Source organism: Nycticebus coucang, chromosome 20, assembly GCF_027406575.1.
Source record: "Nycticebus coucang isolate mNycCou1 chromosome 20, mNycCou1.pri, whole genome shotgun sequence".
Classification (NCBI taxonomy): Eukaryota; Metazoa; Chordata; class Mammalia; order Primates; family Lorisidae; genus Nycticebus; species Nycticebus coucang.
Window position 1 is genome coordinate 2,618,353 of NC_069799.1, and position 20,692 is coordinate 2,639,044.

Below are 20,692 nucleotides of genomic sequence, written 5' to 3' on the forward strand. Positions count from 1 at the left end.
TAAAAATAGTGATAATCATAAAATAATTGAAAGAAAGGGAAAAAAAGAGAGAAAAAGAGGTGTTAGTAGGAATGTTAAAAGAGAAGAAAGAAGAAATTAAAATTAGAAGACAGAAATAAAAAATATATCTATATAAAAAGTAATAATAAAAAATTATCGAAATCTCCTCTAAGAAAATGGTGAGGAAAAAAACAGACAAAAACAAAACAAACAAACAAACAAACAAAAACACGAAAACCAAAAAAACCCAAAACAAAACAAAAAAAAAGGCACCAACTACAAAAATATTCTTGCGTGTAGAAATATAACCATATGTATCTATATGTCTGCTATAGCGATCAACTTTTGTAGGAATATATTCATACTGCAATATACTTACTGGACATCAGGTGGCGCTGTGAGTGGTTCTGAGGCTTATACCTGATTTACAGTTTATACTGTTACCATGGTAACCACCTTCCATGGCTGATCGCCATTTTGGAATTTCTGTAAATGTTTGTTGCTTAAGAATTGTGTAACCTCGGCTGTTCTTTTCCAGACAGCACTTGCAACCAACCTTCCCACTCAGTGCAGGTGTCCACACTTCTTAAGTCTTTCCGCTCTGTTCCCAGGTTCTCCTGCAAACTGGCGACTGCAGTCGGCTGTAGGAGGAGTGGTGCTGAGTTCATCCGGTCGTTGGTGGGTTTGCGGTTTTATCTGCTGTAGCTGGCTCCCAGGGCTGAAGCCAAGTTCGCGGCTTTAGCAGCTAAAGCCAGGTCCGTGGCTTCAGTAGCTGTAGCCAGTTCCTGTGGTTGGAGCATTCGGGGGACTTATTCTGAGTTTTATGGTTCAGAGTTTCCCTTTTGGATCGGTGCCCACCAGTTCGCTGTGCAGCCTGAACCGCCAGCCCCCTCCAACACCTGGGGGAAAGGTGCCTATCCTTTTGGGTAGTTCAAAATGTCTGTTTCCCGGGCCGGATCCCTTCCCTTCAATTGTCCAACAGTTTGCCCAGCTCCCTGTAGTTTTGAGTGGCTCTCCTTTCGGATGCCTCCCTCAGTTCCTAAAAGTTTCAAGTAGAATTACTGAAAACCATTTAACTGTAATACTGATCAGAAGATTGAAGCTATTGGCTAATTGCGTAAGAGAGACAACAGATTAATACAATAGCTGGCAATACAGGTGATTTAAGTTTGTCATTGGCTATATTTTTGTTTTCATATAATAGTTATGTTGATAATTTTCTTCTGTGTTTGCTAATTGATGATGATAACAGTGTAAATTCTTCAGGTGCCCTGTGATGAGGCCCTGGTGATGGTGGTGGTCGGGGTGCAGTGGGTGGCGTGAGGGAACAGGCTCTCCAGGATCGTGTGTGTTCTTGTGGGGTAGCTTTCCTGGACCCAGACATTGTCAACTAACACACAAAGAGGATTGGAATGAGTTAATTTTAACCCAACAGACATTCTGAAGGCCCAGACCCTACTCTTTGCTAGGTCCTGTGATAAGTAGGACTTGATGAACACCACACAGGCTCTGCCTCATATTCATAATGCAAGATAATAGTAAGTCCCAATGATTTACCTGTATATGTTGGCAGCTTCCTACTTGATACTTTTTCCAAAAATTTCCCATCTTCCTTGTTTCTGAACCCCAGAGTTAGGAGATACTGCTGGGGAGGAAAAGATGACCAGTCCACTGTCTGAGGCAGCACGTGGAGTCCTTGAAGATCTGAAATACAATAGAAAAAGAACCAAGGGATTTTGTTAAGGTTTTATTATTTTCAGGGTATTCTACCCCCTAAGATTTCAGGAATTATACTTGGAAAAAAATGATAAATGCAAACATTAAAGGAACAAAGTAAAATTATGTGTATTTGAAGGTCAAATATATAATGTATCAAGACTATATTTCATTATTTATGTTTTTCTCAGTAATTGAAATACCCAGAAAACACAGCAATAAAATATGACTGGGTTACACGACCATCTTCCCCATCCTCAAATGACAGACCTGCAAGACCATCTGAGGGCTTAATAGTTTTCTCTCTGATTCCTTTCAAGAGAATTTGATTGTTTTCTTCATTGTTTAAGATGTAAGGAAATAATATTACAAGAAAGTAAAGAAAAATTACTGAGAATTAAAATATAAGACTAATTTAGTTATCATCATTCCTATAATTGTCAGAAGAAATTTAAAATGATAAACGCACTGGCTAATGTCATTAGACTTGGAAATAATTCAAGTGTCATGAAAATAGTCCTGAAACATACAATTTCTGAAGACGCTAGAGCTAGTATTTACTGACTGCTTATTTCTATCTGCCCCTGTTCTAAGATTTTTGTGTGCATTGTCTTTAAATCTTCACAATAACTTTACAAGATTGGTGCCATTGTTCTCATTTTATGAATAGTTGAGGGACATAGATGGGAAGTGACTTGCCCAAGAAACAGCCAGAAAGTGGGCAGAGAGGGTCCACCCTGGCCACCTGATGCCAGGTGCTTCAGCCCGGCCACTGCACTCTGTTCCAGGATTGCTTGGCTCTGGATAATTTTGGAGGTCAGCATAAATGTCAGTTGTGGGCCTTGGAGACAAGATTCACTTAATTCATTTTTATATTGAGTAAAAAGGCTTTATTTTAATATAATAGACTTCTCAAATGAAGGATGATGGACAGAGAGGTTTAATAAGCTCTCCTCGGTTAACACTACCCACAAAGGGGAAAAGATGAAATCCCAAATGTCCTTGAATTATGATTTAGTTAAGGTCAATTATTAATGTACGATTAGAATTCAAATGGTAATTGCTCAAATATATACTTTACTATTTATCTGTAATATTTCTTTAAAAAAAAACAAAAACAGTATACCATGGATGTCTTTTATCCACTAGCCCTTTTTTGAAGTTCAAACTAAAACTTACTGATAAGCCCAATATTTAGTTTTGTTCAAACTAAAACTTTTTGATAAGCCTAATATTTAAAGCCAATAAAAAGTAGAGATGTTCTGGGCCACCCACCCTCACCAATGCACCCCATTCTGTGCCCCCCACACAATAGCCACCTTGAGCTTTCTCACAGAACCCCAGTTTTTCAAAGTACAGTTTGGAAAACATTGTGGTAAGTTCTTTGGCACAGTTTGGTTAAGTAAATAGCATATGTCTATCAACAGAGTTAACAGGTATGTTGATTAAGTAAAGAATTAAAGTACCACAAAATACCTTTGAAACACCAACACGGAACAAAAGACAGGCTAAACATGCTTTAGTCTTTCTTTGGTGACTTGGAGTCAGGTCAAGTCACCAAAGAAAGACTTAATGTTAATGAAAGTTGATGTCTATCTGGCATTGCTGTGCCACACACATCATTAGGGTCACCTTTTTCACTCGTGAGTGGCAGGATATATTATCAGGCCCACCGTACAGATAATAAAAACTAGAGTTTCAAGAGGTTACAAGCTTGCCCTAGATCACATAGAGAGCAAAAATAGAGACCAGAGTTGAAAGTCAGGCAGCCGGATGACTTTCAAGAAGTAAGCCAAACTATCCCCAGGAATCTAGGATCATGGCTATGGAAATTGCTGGGAACCACCCCCGACAAGCATGTCAGTGCCTGTGAGCAGACAGCAAACTCTCATCTAGAAAAGTACATGACCATTCAAGATTCTCACAACTAAGCAGGTAACTTTTAGACATTTCAACATGCAGGTTGCACAAAAAGATGCTTCTTTAGTTTGTGTTTGTATTATAAAATACCTCCTTTAAAAAAAAAGGATGGTTCATTTTTATAAATAAGATAAAAACGTGATTCCTCCTATTTCAATTTCAAAAGAGCAGGTAGTTCTTTTGCTTTTTTTCTTTTTTTGCAGTTTTTCGCTGGGGCCAGGTTTGAACCCGCTACTTCTGGTATAATGGGGCCAGTGCTCTACTCCTTTGAGCCACAGGCACCACTCAGTTCCTTTGCTTTTGAAATGCGCTACAGATGACTCCAGACACATGCTCTGTCTGCAGGCTGATACTGTGTACTGTCTTGCTCAAGTGTTCCTCAGAGACGAGTTTAGCCTTTTAGTGAAGTTGCCAATAAACAGATTGTGTGAAGAGGCAACTGAGAAACCTTGAGATTTGGCATTTTCTGGTGAAGACTATTGCCAAAACCAGCCAGATGTTGGAGGACTGTGTTCTACAGATGACATAAAAACTCTGTGAAGTTGACCTCTTACCTTAAATACCTGGTGGGCAAAGAGGAGACCAATACTAATGCTGGCAATGACTAGATAGATTAAAAACTAATGCTAGTACTATAGCTAATTTATTACAAAATGTACTTGCAAAACTTAAAGAATTTTTTTATTTCTTTTGATTCTATATGTTTCATTCTGCTAATATTTGATCCATTATTAACTTTCAGTTGAAGTTTTAAAATGTGAGAGGCCCCTACGTGCACACTGTTAAGTTCAGAAATTTTGTTTCAGGCATCATTTCCTTCCATTTGTATGCAGAGTAAATTGCCATTATATGAACATTCAGCCTAGCAGGTGGTCTATGACCCAAAATAACGACACACTTACCAGATGTTGAATCTCATGTAACATTAATTTGAGCGCTAATTGTTCTCAATTTTGTGCTCATAAACCTCCACCTACGTCCGAAAAGCCCTGTGCCTCTGATGGGTATGAAAGTTAGCCAGATTAAATTGTCCTTTCTCAGGAAAGGGGAATTGATCAAAAAAATGTCTCCTTTGCTCCTGTCACGTGGAAAGAAACTTAAGAGAAATAAATCCTTTGATACATTCCTTTACAATTCATTACAATTGAAGATGAAATTTAGGTGAGTAGAACTGAATTTACGATTAAAAAAATTAGTTTGTAGGTATGATGCAGTTTCAATTCTCTTCATTAGGGAAGTGTATGCTTAAGGAAATAATACCAAAGGTTGATTATGCAGATTAAATTTTGTGTAGAAACATAGACGAGCTGAATAGTGTTCCCTTTATCAGAAATGTTATTGTACAATGCAAGTGTGCAATTGATGAGTTCTCTTTTAAAAATGTTTTTATTTTTGTTGACTTGATGAGTTTTCAAGTGCTCAAGCTATTCTAGTTTTGTAAACTCTCTGCACTGCTGCTCCTCCATCCCCTTCTTAAAATCACCTCATTGGAGTTCAGTCTCTCTCTCTCTCTCTCTCTCACACACACACACACACACACACACACACACACACACACGCACACAAACACACAGGTTTCTTTTTCTCCCTTTCTCCTCCTGCTTCTCACTCTGTGTTCCTAGAGGCTGCTCTTGGTTCACACTGACGTTTTCTTTGGGAAATACACCCTTGAGAATTACTCTGGTCTTGTGGCTTTAGCTATTATTTTTAACAAAAAAATTGGAGATCAAAAATTTCACCCAATTTCAGCATACCCAATTTCCACATATATATGGGAACATTGCTATTTGCTCATCATTGTAAAAGTTACTTCAAACAGCCAAAATGTTCCTCAAAAGTCATATTTTATGATCTCTCCAGCTTCCCTTTTCCCTGATTTTTTTTGCCAGCATATTATGAGGATAGCTATTATTCACCCAATTGTCCTATCTTAAAAATTTGAAGCCATTATTGACTTTTCTTTCCTTCTAACATTTAATGAGTCTCAGAAGCTAATTAAATCTTCCACTGCAATAATTCACAACAGCTTTTCTTTCTTTTTCTTTTTTTTTTTTTTTGGCAGTTTTTGGCCAGGGCTGGTTATGAACCCGCCACCTCCGGCATGTTGGGCTGTCGCCCCACTCCTTTGAGCCACAGGCGCCACCCCAACTCTTGTAATTTTTATTGTCATCGTGTATTCCTCTTTTCTTCTTCTTCTTTTTTTTTTTTTCTGTAGAGACAGAGTCTCACTGTGCCATCCTCTGGTAGAGTGCTGTGGCCTCACACAGCTCACAGCAACCTCTAACTCTTGGGCTTACGCGATTCTCTTGCCTCAGTCTCCCGAGCAGCTGAGACTACAGGCGCCCGCCACAACGCCCGGCTATTTTTTCATTGCAGTTTGGCCGGGGCTGGGTTTGAATCCGCCACCCTCGGCATATGGGGCCGGCGCCCTACTCACTGAGCCACAGGCACCGCTCCCAGCTCTTTCTTTTCAATATCATTGCTGTTGTCTTGGTCAAATGTCTCATCACATAACATCTGGATTACAGAGTTTCTCACTGCCACCAGCACCATTTCATGCTAATCCATCTCCACCACCATCCAGTGAATATTTTTGAAACACCGCCTGCTTTTGTTATTGTGACTTTTCTTTCAGAACTCTTGTCCTTACTGTGGGCATCTGCTTCACAATCTGAACCTCCAGCATAAACCTGTACAGCCAGTTCTGCTGATGTCCCTAAGTTGCACCATCTTTTGCTTATCCTGTTTCAGAACTTTTTTTGTTGTTTTTGAGACAGAGTCTCAAGCTGTTGCCCTGGGTAGAGTGCTGTGACATCGCAGCTCACAGCAACCTCAGACTCTTGGGCTTAAGCGATTCTCTTGCTTCAGCTTCCCAAGGAGCTGAGACTACAGGCGCCTGCCACAATGCTGGGCTTTTTTTTTGGTTGCAGTTGTCATCGTAGTTTTAGCTGGCCCCGGCTGGGTTCCAACTTGCCAGCCTCGGTGTATGTGGCCGGTACCCTACCCACTGAGCTATCCGGCGCCCCCCTGCTTCAGAACTTTTGTTTTTGATTTTCCTGTTTTTTCTTTATCTATCAATGAAAAATTTGTTTTTTCAGATGTGTCTAATTTCCATTCCAGGGTGGACCCTCTCTGCCCACTTTCTGGCTGTTTCTTGGGGAAGTCACTTCCCATCTGTGCCCCTCAACTATTCATAAAATGAGGACAATAGCACCAGTCTTGTGAAGTTATTGTGAAAATTTAAAAAGACAATGCACACAAAAATCTTAGAACAGGGGCAGATAGAAATAAGCAGTCGGTAGATACTAGCTGTTGCCCATGAATGGTTTCCTGAATATTTCAGCGTCTTCTTTGTAGACTCTTAACATCACTCTGGAGTGAATCTCCTGCTTCATGGAAGCATGTCTTAACACCTAACAAATTTCAGACCTCTAAAAGATCAAGTCTTCTTTAAGTTGTGTTCATGTCCTAAGTGTAGGAGGTGCTCAAACAATACTTGAATTGAATCTGAAAACAAACTTCCAAATCTTGAATTTTTAATGGTCCAAATGAGAATAGCAGTGCAAAAAAACAGAACCAATGAAGTGTACAGATCTTCTGAGATATGATTTATTTTCTGTCATTAAACTTAGAAAAAAAATCACGGTGTCTTTATTCTTCATTTTGCTAAACCCAGAACGGGCTGTATTCTTATGAAGAGTGAGGTGCGATAATCTGTACCATTAACTCAGAGGAGCAGATGTCCAAATGAACGGAGTGGCTGTGCCAGGAGGGAAATCTTAGTTTCACAGTGAGTCTCTACAGCTTGTTCTCTGGGTAAGTCACAAGGGAAGAGTGGACTAGTGGAGAGATCTGGCTCTGTAGAACCACTGGCAGCAGCAGAGAAGCATTTGCAAAGGCATGAAATATGACTGTGGGTGAACAGACTCATCTATATATGTGAGGTATTGCTGTATTTTTTATGCAGTTAAACATCTAGAAAATAAAATTTGAACTCTCTGGTAATAAAGTAAGAGACATAGATATCACTATCATCTGTATTTTCTGTTGGACACTTCATCATAACCACAGTCAACAGATAAAGAAGGAAAATTTCAAAGCAATTTCTTTAAAAGGAAAAACCATATGGATTTTATTTATTTATTTTTTAATTTATTTTTTTATTAAGTCTTTTGCACATAGATCATAAATACATTTATGCCAATTTCAGTGTGTTGATTATTTGTAGAAATTGGAGTGTTTACATCATACTAATCAATGTAGCTTTCACCTCATTTACCCAATTATAACATTAGGACACTTGTGCTCTACAAATGATAGATCCAACTTGTACTTGTAATGTGCTCCATAGTTGTGGTCCCCCTACTATCCACTACTATCCCTCCCACCTCCTCCCTATCCCTCTCCTTCCCCTTCCTTCCTTCATCTTGGGCTAAAATTGTGTTTCATTTTTCATATGCAAGTGTGAGTTATTGTAAATTGGTTTCACAGTAGTACTGAGTACACTGGTTATTTTTTTCTCTATTCCTGAGATACTTTACTGAGAAAAATATTTTCCAGTTCCATCCATGTAAACATAAAAGAGGTAAAGTCTCCATTTTTTTTTTTACTCCTGCATAGTATTCCATGGTATACATATACCACAATTTATTAATCCATTCATGGGTGGATGGGCACTTGGGCTTCTTCCATGGCTTGGCTATTATGAACCGAGCTGCAATGAACAATCTGGTGCAAATATCTTTATTGCCAAATGATTTTTGGTCCTTTGGATATACACCTAGAAGAGGAATTGCAGGCTCAAACGGCAGGTCTACATTTAGATCCCTGAGAGTTCTCCAAACTTCCTTCCAAAAGGAATGTACTAGCTTGCATTCCCATCAGCAGTGCAGAAGTGTTCCCTTTTCTCCACGTCCATGCCAACATCTGTTGCTTTTGGATTTTGTGATGTGGGCTACTCTTACTGGAGTTAGATGGTATCTCAGAGTAGTTTTGGTTTGCATTTCTCTGATGATTAAAGATGATGAGCATTTTTTCATGTGTCTGTAGGCCATGCGCCTGTCTCTTCAGAGAAGCTTTTGTTCATGTCTCTTGCCCACAATGAAATTGGATCACTTGTTTTTTGCTTAGTAATAAGTTTGAGTTCTCTGTGGATTCTGGTTGTTAGACCTTCGTTGGTAGCATAACTTTCAAAAATCCTCTCCCATTCTGAGGGCTGTCTATTTGCTTTACTTGGTGTGTTCTTGGCAGTGCAGAAGCTTTTTAATTTGATCAGATCCCAGTAATGTATTTTTGATGTTGCTTCAATTGCCCAAGGTGTCTTCCTCAAGAAGTATTCTCCCAGTCCAATTTTTTTAAGCAGTTCCCTGCACTCTCTCTAAGAATATTTATAGTTTCATGTCTTAAGTTTAAGTCCTTTAACCAGTGAGAGTCAATTTTTGTTAGAGGAGAAAGGCGTGGGTCCAGTTTCAGTCTTCTACAAGTTGGCAGCCAATTCTTCCAACACCATCTATTGAATAGGGAATCTTTCCCCCAATTTATATTTTTAATAGGCTTATCGAAAATCAAATGGCGATAAGTGTCTTGGTTCACCTCTTGGTCCTCAATTCTGTTCCATACATCTACCTCTCTATTTTTGCGCCAGTACCATGCTGTTTTGATCACTATCAATTTATAATATAGTCTGAAGTCTGGAAGCATAATTCCTCCCGATTTGTTTTTATTTCTGAGTAATGTCTTGGCTATTTGAGGTTTTTTTTCTGTTTCCATATAAAACAAAATACTAATTTTTCCAGGTCTTTAAAATATGAGAGAGGTGCTTTAATAGGGATTGTGTTAAATCTGTAAATTGCTTTAGGTAGTATAGATATTTTAACAATGTTGATTCTTCCTAGCCATGAGCATGGAATATTTTTCCATTTGTTAACATCTTCAGCTATTCCTTTTCTCAGAGTTTCATAGTTCTCTTTATAGAGATTTTTCACATCCTTAGATACACTCCCAGATATTTCATCATCTTTGGCACTATTGTAAAGGGAATAGAATCCTTGATTGTTTTTTCCCCTTGACTATTGTTGGTGTATATAAAGGCTACAGATTTATGAGTGTTAATTTTGTACCTGAGATGTTACTATATTCCTTGATCACTTCTAGGAGTTTTGTACTTGATTCCCTGGGGTTTTCCAGATATATAATCATATCGTCTGCGAAGAGTGACAGTTTGATCTCCTGTGGTCCTATTTGAATCCCCTTGATTGCCTTCTCTTGCCTAATTGTGGTGGCTAAGATTTCCATTACAATGTTAAAAATCAGTGGAGACAGTGGGCATCCTTGCCTGGTTCCTGATCTGAGCGGAAATGATTTCAATTTTACTCCATTCACTATGATATTGGCTGTGGGTTTGCTGTAGATGGCCTCTATCAGTTTAAGAAATGTTCCATCTATACCTATTTTCTTAAGTGTTCTGATCAAGTAAGGGTGCTGGATATTGTCAAAAGCTTTTTCTGAATCAATTGAGAGAATCATATGGTCTTTGTTTTTTTGATTTGTTTATGCAATGTATTATATTTATGGATTTACATATATTGGACCATCCTTGGGACCCTGGGATGAATCCCACCTGGTTGTGGTATATAATTTGCTTGATGTGTTGTAGGATTCTGTTTGCTAGGATCTTATTGAATATTTTTTCATCAATATTCATTAGAGATATTGGTCTATAATTTTCTTTTCTTGTTGGATCTTTTCCTGGTTTGGGTATCTGGGTGATAGTTGCTTCATAGAATGAGTTGGGAAGTATTCAGTCTTTTTCTATGTTTTGGAAAAGATTAAGTAATATAGGTACTAGTTCCTTTTTAAAGGTTTGGTAGAATTCTGATGTGAAGCCATCTGGTCCCGGGTTTTTCTTTTTGGGGAGATTTCTTATAGTTGATGCTATTTCAGAGCTTGTTATAGGCTTGTTCAACATTTCCACTTCTTTCTGGCTAAGTCTAGGAGGGTGGCATGTTTCCAAGTATTGATCTATTTCCTTCAGATTTTGATACTTCTGAGAGTAGAGTTTTATGTAGTACTCATTAAGGATTTTTTGAATTTCTGAGGTGTCTGTTGTTATTTGGCCTTTATCATTTCTGATTGATGAAATTAGGGATTTTACTCTTCTACTTCTGGTTAGGTTAGCCAATGGTTTATCTATTTTATTAACCTTTTCAAAAAACCAACTCTTTGATTGGTTGATCTGTTGTATGATTCTTTTGTTTTCAATTTCATTAAGTTCTGCTCTAATTTTAGTTATTTCTTTGCTTCTGCTGGGTTTAGGGTTGGAAAGTTCTTCCTTTTCCAGTTGCTTGTGATGTCCCATTAAGTTATTGACTTCTTCTCTTTCTGTTCTCTTGAGGAAGGCTTGAAATGCTATAAATTTTCCTCTTAGAACTGCCTTTGCTGTATCCCAGAGGTTCTGATGGTTAATTTCTTCATTATTGTTTTGTTCCAAAATATTTGGTAATTTCCTTCTTAATCTCATCTATGACCCAGCTACCATTCCGCATGAAGTTATTTAGTTTCCATATTTTTATATGTGTGTGGAAATTTCTGTTGTTACTAAGTTCAACTTTTATTCCATGGTGGTCTGAGAAAATACAAGGAATGATTGCTATTCTTTTAAATTTGCTGAGGTTAGACTTGTGACCTAAGATGTGATTAATTTCGGAGGATAATCCATGGGCTGATGAGAAGAATGTGTATTTGATTTTGTTAGGATGAAATGTTCTATAGATGTCTAATAGATGCAAATGTTTAAAGGTTAAGTTTAATTCTAAAATTTATTTGCTTAGCTTCTCTTTTGAGGATCTATCCAACACTGCCAGAGGAGTGTTAAAATCTCCAACATTATGGTGCTGGGGGAAATCAAGTTGCTCATGTCAGTTAGAGTTTCTCATAAATTGAGGTGCATTCTGGTTGGGTGCATAAATGTTGTTAATTGAAATCTCATCATGTTGAGCGTTGCCCTTAACAAATAAGAAGCAACCATCATTGTCTTTTCTTACTTTGATTGGTTTAAAGCCTATTGTATCTGCAAATAAAATTGCAACACCTACTTTTTTCTGATTTTCGTTTGCCTGAATTATAGATGACCATCCCTTCACCCTGAGTCTATGTTTATCTTTTAAGGTCAGGTAAGATTCTTGGATGCAGCAGATGTCTGCCCTGAGTTTTTGTATCCTCTCAGCCAAACCGTGTCTCTTTAGAGGGCAATTTAAGCCATTCACATTAATTGAGAGTAATGATAAACCCGACAGAGTTTTGGGTATCAAGTTTTTCCAAAGTCCAGTGGACATTTTTAATCCTTTTGAATTTATCAAAAGTTTCTGAGTGATTTTACTTTGGTGGTGGAGGATTGTGTTGTTCATTATGGAGGATAGGTCTGAGGATATCCTGAAGAGCTGGGTCAGTTATGGCAAATTTCTTCAACATGTGAATGTCATTAAAGTATTTAATTTCTCCATTATAGATGAAACACAGCTTAGCTGGGTACAGGATCCTAGGTTGAAAGTTATTTTGTTTAAGGAGATTAAAGGTCGATGACCACCCTCTTCTAGCTTGAAAGGTTTCAGCAGAGAGATCTGCAGTCATTCTAATGCTCTTCCCCTTGTATGTAATGGTTTTCTTACTTCTTACAGTTTTCAGAATTTTCTCCTTCATATTAACTTTAGCAAAATTAATTATAATGTATCTATGAGAATTATTATTTGGTTTCAGTTGTGCCAGTGTTCTGAAACTCTCTGCTATTTGAATTTCAGACTCTCTGGGCATGTCTGGAAAATTCTCTTTAATTATTTCATGAAGCAAAACATCTGTATCCTTCACAGCAAGCTCATCACTTTCAGGTATTCCTATAAGGTGAATATTAGACCTCTTCAAATTATCCCAGAGCTCTCTGAGAGAATGGTCCGTTTTTGTTCTTTACTTTTTTTCCTCTTTAAGTGTTTGGGAGCATTCAAAAGCTTTTTCTTCAATATCAGAGATCCTTTCTTCTGCCTGATCCATTCTGTTTCTGAGGGATTCTACTGTATTATTTAGATATTTGATGGCTGCAAATTCTTGTTTCAATGTGTCAAAATCTTTGGTCATTTTGTCTTTAAATTCCTCGAATTCTTGAGACATCTTTTGAATTTCTGCTTTAAATTCTAATTTCATCATTTCCTCCATGTTGTTGATCTTATTTGCTATCTAAATTCTGAACTCGATTTCTGACATCTCAGCCATTTGTTTATGAATAGGACCTTGTGCTGTGTCTTCTTTATCATTTCTTGGGGAAGTTGATCTGCTCTGATTGTTCATGTTGCCAGAGTTTTTCCACTGATTCCGTCTCATGATTGTTTTTTACCATTGGCTAGGTGGTCTGGTAAGGTGAGATTGGATTGGGGTTTCCTGGAGTTTGGTTAACCAACCCTTTGTTAAGGATCTGGGACAGATGACTGCAACTTTTCCCCCTTTAGTTTTGCAAAGGACCTGTACAGTATTACAGTCTGGGACTGGGGCAACCTGCTTGGTGTGGTGGGGTTAGGTAGCTCAGTCTTGTATTCAACTGGTTCTTGTCCAATCCTGGTGGATCAGTGACTCTGGTGAAGTCTTAGCTGTGAAGAAATATAAGTAATTAAGGAACTTCACCTCCCCAGACAACAAATGGAATGGGAAAATCGACCCTTCCTATTACTATACAACCAGGGTATCACCTGAGGGGGTCCTTGGGTGCTTGTCCCACATTAGGGGTTCTGAACCAATTGATCCAGTCAGCACAAACTCTCAGGTGGGAGTGTTTGAAAGGTCTCCAGCAGCTAGATAGTAGAGGTCTACTGGCTGCTCATATTTGGCTCTCTCTGGTGCTCTATGGAGTCAGAAAGGCCTGTCTGGTAGCACAGTAGGACCAGGTGGCTGAGTCTCTTTCTCCACTTTGTTGTTTTTTCATGCCCAATCGCTGGTGACCCCACAGGGCTGTAGTCCTGCTCCCTTTAATAATGTGAAGTGCTGGGGCTTAGCACCTGTCAGAGTCAAAGGAAGGTCAATGCCCCCAAGGCCCGGCTACTGCCCTCAGCTACCAGCCAGCTGGGGGAGCTGAGGCCAGCCTGCCTTGGGTGTTCAATAGCCACTGGTGAGTGCTCCACTTGGGCTCAGTCTAATGCTGGGGGTACCAGGCCAGCAAATGCTTATGTCTCTCAGCCACCGTGCCTTTGCCCCTGCCACTCTGCAGCAGCAGTATCCCTATAGAGTGGGTTCTGGTTTCCTCTGTAGTACACAGAGTTGGGGTGGGGGGTGTTTCTCTAAGATTAGACCCAGGCATGATCACTCTATTGTTCCTGAATCTTTGTGGGATGTGCCCCTGCACAGCTCCTCTGCCACTGTCAAAGCCAGAGAATTCTGGCTGTAGGAGCAGCTCCAGGAGTGTGCTGCACACAGATCTGGCAGAAAGGGTATGCTGCACACAATTCTGGCAGTGTCCAGAGCCCAGTGACTTTAGCAGGGAGAACACTACTCCACTGGCAATTCTGGTCAGGCAGGGGCCTGGCATGGAGACAGGGCAGGCCCAATACGTAGCCTCAGCGGGTCTCCAGCCGGGCAGTGTGCGGCACACTGCTTGGGACCCATGGTGCAGCTTGGAGACAGGGAGGGTTGGGGAGGGTGCGGCCGCAGGGATCTAGGTGAGTCCAGGTGGAGGGCTGGGCACTTGATCAGGCAAGCTCAGAGAGGGAGGCACTTTTCATGAGCTTCCTCTCTCAGTCTCTGCAGGGGTTAGGGATCTGGTTTATCCTGGGAGGGTAAAATGGCAGGGATAATGTTAGTTTGATTTTTTCTGCCTGGTAAGAGAATGTTCGGAGTCACCTCAGGGTCCCTCTGGAGGAAGTAGTCCCCACTTCCTATTGCTCACACCCATGGGTTGAGACAAGGGATCCTCATTTCACTTCTCACCTGTAGAAAACCCACAGGAGCAAACAAGGAGCGAAAGGAAAAGGAAAAAAGAACCCGCAGCTTTCTTGGGGGAAGGATCGGGCACTTTTCCTTTTGGTTGCGTTTTGTACCTGAAGATTGTTGTCTTGGAGTCGCAGCTTGTCTCATCAGGGGTGACCTGGAGTTATCTCACTTCTCTCTTGTCTGGGCTCCCTGTTTTCAGCTTAATTGGATATTTTCTGGACATTATCCTTCTCTCTGGATAGGAGCTTCTGTTGGAGGCTGTTTCCAGTTGGTTATCTTGCCCCTCCCCAACCATATGGATTTTAAAACTCATTTAGAAATAAGCAAATTTGTTAAGTGTTCTGTCATTACTTTTCTTTAAGTTTAATTTAATTTAATTTAATTCTCTGTTTTCTGGTGTCTGAGTCATTTCTCTGCCCTTTGTCCAGAACAAATGTTCTGACATTTAGGTTAGAGCAAAATTTCATTATAAAAGGTCCCAAGTGTTCAATGTGAGATGGGACCATGTAAGTTTTGCACGGCATTTTCTTACTGGTCAGCTTCAGACTTCAGCTTCTATAGCATGTTCAGAACGCCAACACTTTGTCAGTGCTTCTTTCTTAATCATTGTCTGAGTTTTATCTTGTACTCCCCTTAATGCCAATACTTCTTTCTATCTTGGAAGTTATCCACACATTCACATCAGGAAGAAAATAGCAAAAAGCAGCAATTTGGCAGGGATCATCACAACTGTCCCTGTAAGTAATAACATGATCTCTACAACATAGACATAGATGGTGTTCTTTTATTTTTGCATTTGATGTGTGAGAAAGCTCTGTGCATAATGAATCTTTGCATGCTAAATTATATTTGCCCCTTTGACCTTCATTATAATTTGAGAATTATAGATGCAAGTGAAATAATTGATTTCTACTCCCAAGATTCCTAATTTTCACTTCAGGCTGATTCAGGTCCAATTCTCTAAGATCAACATATATAAGTTTCCTCTCATGAATCATATAAAAAATGTAGTAAGACAAATAATCTCACAGGATTTTTATACAGAGTTAATTTCTCTTTCATTTGGAATTCTCACTGATTCCAAAGTTTGTGCTTATTCAGCTGTATTGGGTCTTTATTCTGGGCTTTTTTATGGAGGTTCCTTAATTTCACCCATACCAACGTTGATTAGAGATAATACAACATTAAAGATACTGCTATTCCTTCAATGTTTACCAGATACACCACCAGTGAAACCATACATCATTGTTTTAATTCCAGTAAACTGCTGTCTTTTGTACTGTGTGGGGATTGGAATGGCTATTGGTGGGTCACCTGCCCTCCCAGGTGTGCATTTGTCCCTCTCTTACTTTCAATCCCTTGGGAATCCTCCCACTCTCTTTCTACTTTTCATCAACTCTACTCAATAATAAGCATGTGATGTGATTTGGGACAATGCCCAAAAATGCACTCTAAGTATTGGGCACACTCCATTTCTGTTCCTTGGGGCAGTGTGATTTGAGATGTTTAATAGCATTTGAGAAATTGGTTACCATGTTCAATAACCAAGCACTTTGAGGGCAAAGTGCAGAAGGTAGAAAAGCAGAGAGGCAGAGTCTAAGCAGCAAGTGAAGCTAAGCTGCTGGACCACTCAGATGTGTATAAAGGTCTTACCCTAGATCTTTCAGTTATGCAAATCAATGTGTTTCATGCCTCCTCTGTCCTTTTAGAACTTAAATATACTGAAGTCACTTTGAGCTGTGATTTTCACTGCTCAAAACCAAAGATTTCTGAATCAGGGGTTTAGCTAGCACAATTAGTTACAGGTAGCACAACTGAATACATCTCGGTGATGCCATTATCATGATAACATTATTATAACTGATAGACTTAAATTTATGAGAATAATAAAAATAATAAACATTTAATGTATTTTTCTTGATATATATTATAATTATTATTTTTCAAACTTTGGTTACATTCCACATCTCACAGGACGTGATTTTTGGCTTGAGTTTAAAAATGCACAATAAAAGTCAGTTCAAAGTGCTCTTCTTGGGAAGGTACGCACTGACGCTAATGCCTAGTTCACCCTTTAAAGCAATTCTTTTGCAATTCTCTTTCTGGAATAGCCATCAGAGCTCTTGTTGTATGAGGCCTGAAGATTAAGTCTGAGAACTCATCATAAGAAAAGTACTTTTAGCACTCTTAATTGCCTGACCTCATTTACTACATTAAAAAAAATCTAATCCTCTTTTGGACACTTAGGGCATTCTATATGTTTGCTATTGTGATTAACCTAGGAGGGTTGGTTTCTTTTTACTATATTAGCCTTCCTTCCTTCCTTCCTTCCTTCCTTCCTTCCTTCCTTCCTTCCTTCCTTCCTTCCTTCCTTCCTTCCTTCCTTCCTTCCTTCCTTCCTTTCTTTCTTTCACAGAGCCTCAATCTGTCACTGGGTAGAGTGCTGTGGCATCACAGCTCAAGGCAACCTCCAACTCTTCAGCCTTCCAAGCAGCTGGGATTACAGGCACCTGCCACAATGCCCGGATATTTTTTGGTTGTAGTTGTCATTGTTGTTTGGCAGAATGATCTTAGTCATAAATTCTTTACTTACACTAAAGTCCAGAAGAGTTTTCCCTAGATTTTCTTCTAGTATTTTTATATTTTCAGGTCTTACATTCAAGTCTTTAATTCAAGTATTTAATATTTTACCCACACCAACGTCCAGAAGAGTTTTTCTAGGTTTTATTCTACTATTTTTGTATTTTCAGGCCTTATATTTATATCTTTAATCTACCTTGAATTGATCTTTGTATGTGGTGAGAGATAGGGGCATTCCAATTTCTGCAGCACAATTTATTTAAAAAGATGTCCTCTCCTCAGTGTATGTTCTTGTCAACTTTGTCAAAGATGTTTTGGTTACAAGTATGTGGCTTTATTTATGGGCTCTCTATTCTGTTCCATTGATCTATGTGTCTATTTTTATACCAATATCATGTTATTTTTTATTACCATTCCCTTGTAATATAATTTGAAGTCAGACAATGTGACCCCTCCATCTTAGTTTTTTTACTTAGTATTGAATAAGCTCAATTATCAAAGATAATTCAAAACCTCCAAAAAATCATGTATAAAAATTATGATTATTCATGAATTATCATGACTCACAAGAGAATGATCTTATGTAATTATTCAGGAATTTCCTATAGCTAACATAACCTTTGAAAGTCATCAAGGCTTTGATTTAGGACTTGGTAAGATGTTGCTTATGTCTGGAGGTCTAAAAGAAGAGACATCTTGATTATTAGATATTAGAGGTTACTATCCACTATTCACAATTAGTAGTCAGTTTGGTTGTGATGAAACTACCTTTTTTTTTTTTAACAGTTAGTGTAATTTCTTCTGGTCCATTATTATAATGTACATCAGAGAAGTTGGACATACTATTTTTAACTTAATATTTAATTTTTTTATTAAGTCATATATACATAGATCATGAATACATTTATGCCTTTGTGGGATTCAATGTGTTGATTATTTGAACAAATTGGAGTGCTTACGTCCTACTAATTAACATAGCTTTCACCTCATTCACTTAATCACAGTGTTAAGACATTTGTGTTCAATACTTGATAGACTTGACTTGTACCCTTGCAATATGCTCCATAGGTATGGTCCCACCATAAACCCTCCCTTTATCGAACCACCCCCCTTTCTTCCCACTCTTCTCCCCATCCCTCTTTCGACCTGGGCTATAGTTGTGATTTATGTGAGTTGTGAGTGATTATAAATTGGTTTTATAGTAGTACTGTGTACATTGGATTTTTTTTCCATTCCTGAGATACTTTAGTAAGAATATTTTCCAGTTCCATCCATGTAAACATAAAAGAGGATGAAACTACCTTTAATGTGTTTTATTCCTGTTAAGCTCAGCAACAAAATAACTGTCTTTGACCACTATTATCATTCTCTACAGCTTTGGAAGTTCAGGACAAAGTAATAGGACCTGAAATAAAAATGAGGGATATAAATATTGGAAATGAAGAAATAATAATATTATTACTTAAAAATAGATGATTGTAAAAAAAGTTTTTTTTTAAATCCAAGAAGATAAATCGAAGATCAATTAGTATAGACAACAATTCATTGCAGAATCAAAAAAGAAAATATACAAAACTGAACATAAATATGTAAGATTTATAGCGAAGCATGTAAGCATGCTGATGTGTATGTCTGCTTGGAAGGCTGAAGGGGGAGCAGCATTTGAGGTAAGGAGTTCAAGGCTGCAGTGTGCAGTGATCATGCCTATGAGCAGCAGCTGTGTTCCAGCCTGGTCACTATAGTGAGACCCCATCTCAACCCCCCCACCCCCCAATAAACAAAAAATAAAAAAACAGAACTCAAACTAAACAGCACAGACAATAAACATCATGTAAAATTTCAAAAGTTAAGCAAGGCCAGTGGCTTGCTTAATGGTGGCTGATGACTGTAATTCCTAGTACTTTGGGGGGACAAGAAGAGAGAATTGCTTGAGGCCCAAAGTTCAAGACCAGCCTGAACAAGAGCCAAATCCCATCTCTTAAAAAAAAAAAAAAGAAAAATGAGCCAGACCTGTTAGCACATACCTGTATTGTCAGCTACTTGGGAGGCCAAGGCAGAAGGATTGCTGGAGCCCAGGAGTTTGAGATTGCAGTGAGCTATGATGTTGCCACTGCATTCTAACCCAGGTGATAGAGTGAGATGCTATCCACCCCCCAAAAAGTTAAGCTAAATACACACACATATATATATAATAAAATATTATACTATAATATAATGAAAACAATGATTTAATCCATAATAGGAACAAAACCCATTAAATATTAGAAATAATCTTAATAAGAACAATAATTTAGTTAGAGAATTTATTAGTTAATTTAACTAATTCTCCATACAAGAATCTGCAAATATGTGTCAGGCATTAGGGTAAAAAATGCAAGATAATGAATGCCATGATGATGCTTACCATTTGGTACCTGCAGTACTCTACTAAACAGTTGGTTATAATACTGGACAATACATTCCTAAATGAAGATGTGATTGGGGTACCAGTAAAACGATGGAGATTTAAAAATTCCAACATTTGGACCCGCACCACTTACCACTTAGAAAAACTGACTCTCGCTAGATAAAATATTTAAATTTAAGACAGAAAATCTCTAGAAGAAAGTGTGGGAAAAACTTTTGACAATATCAGCCTGGGAAGAGCTTTTATGAAGATGACCCCTTTGGCAATTGCAGCAATGCCAGGAATAAATAAACGAGACATGATCATACTAAAAAGCTTCTGCACAGCTAAGAGTATAAGAACTAAAGCAAACAGTCTTCAGGATGGGAAAATATATTTACATACTACAGGAAACTCAAACTAATCAACAAGAAAAGAGCAAACAATCCCATCTATCACTGGGCAAGAGACATGAACAGAACCTTCTCTGAAGAAGGCAGATGAATGACTAACAAGTGAAAAAAATGCTCATCAGGGAAATGCAAATCAAAACCACCTTGAAATATCATCTAACCCCAGTGAGAATAGCCTGCATCACAAAGTTCCAAAGCTGCAGATGTAGGTGTGGATGTGAAGAGAAGGGAACATTTTTACAATGTTGGTGGGACTGAAAACTAGTACACAGCTATGATTCAATAAAAAACAAAAACAAAAACAAAACTAATGCAGCTTCTTTGGAAAGAAATACGGAGAAGCCTCCAAGAGCTAAAAGTAAACTTTCCATTTGATCCTGTAATCCCATTACTAGGTATCTACCCAGAAGAAAAAAATCATTTTACCATAAGGACATTTACACTAGAATGTTTATTGCAGCTCAATTCACAATTGCCAAGATGTGGAAACAACTCAAGTGTCCATCGACCCGTGAATGGATGAACAAACTGTAGTATATGGATACTATGGAGTACTAGTCAGTCATAAAAAGATGGAGACTTTACATCTTTTGTATTTACCTGGATGGAGCTGAAACATATTCTTTTTAGTAAAGTGTCACAAGAATGGAAAAGCAAGTATCCAATGTACTCAAAACAAATATTAAACCAATAGAAAAACAACTACATACCC

General features: G+C 38.4%; 1 protein-coding gene across 1 annotated transcript in view; it reads right to left on the bottom strand.

Annotated features, from left to right (window-relative positions):
* Positions 1 to 20,692, bottom strand: part of SPATA16 (spermatogenesis associated 16) — a 316,780-nt gene that overhangs the window by 55,913 nt on the left and 240,175 nt on the right. Inside the window, exon 6 of the mRNA XM_053572851.1 lies at positions 1,558 to 1,704. Within this exon, the coding sequence (XP_053428826.1) occupies positions 1,558 to 1,704 (147 nt within the window). The remainder of the gene's footprint in view (positions 1 to 1,557; positions 1,705 to 20,692) is intronic.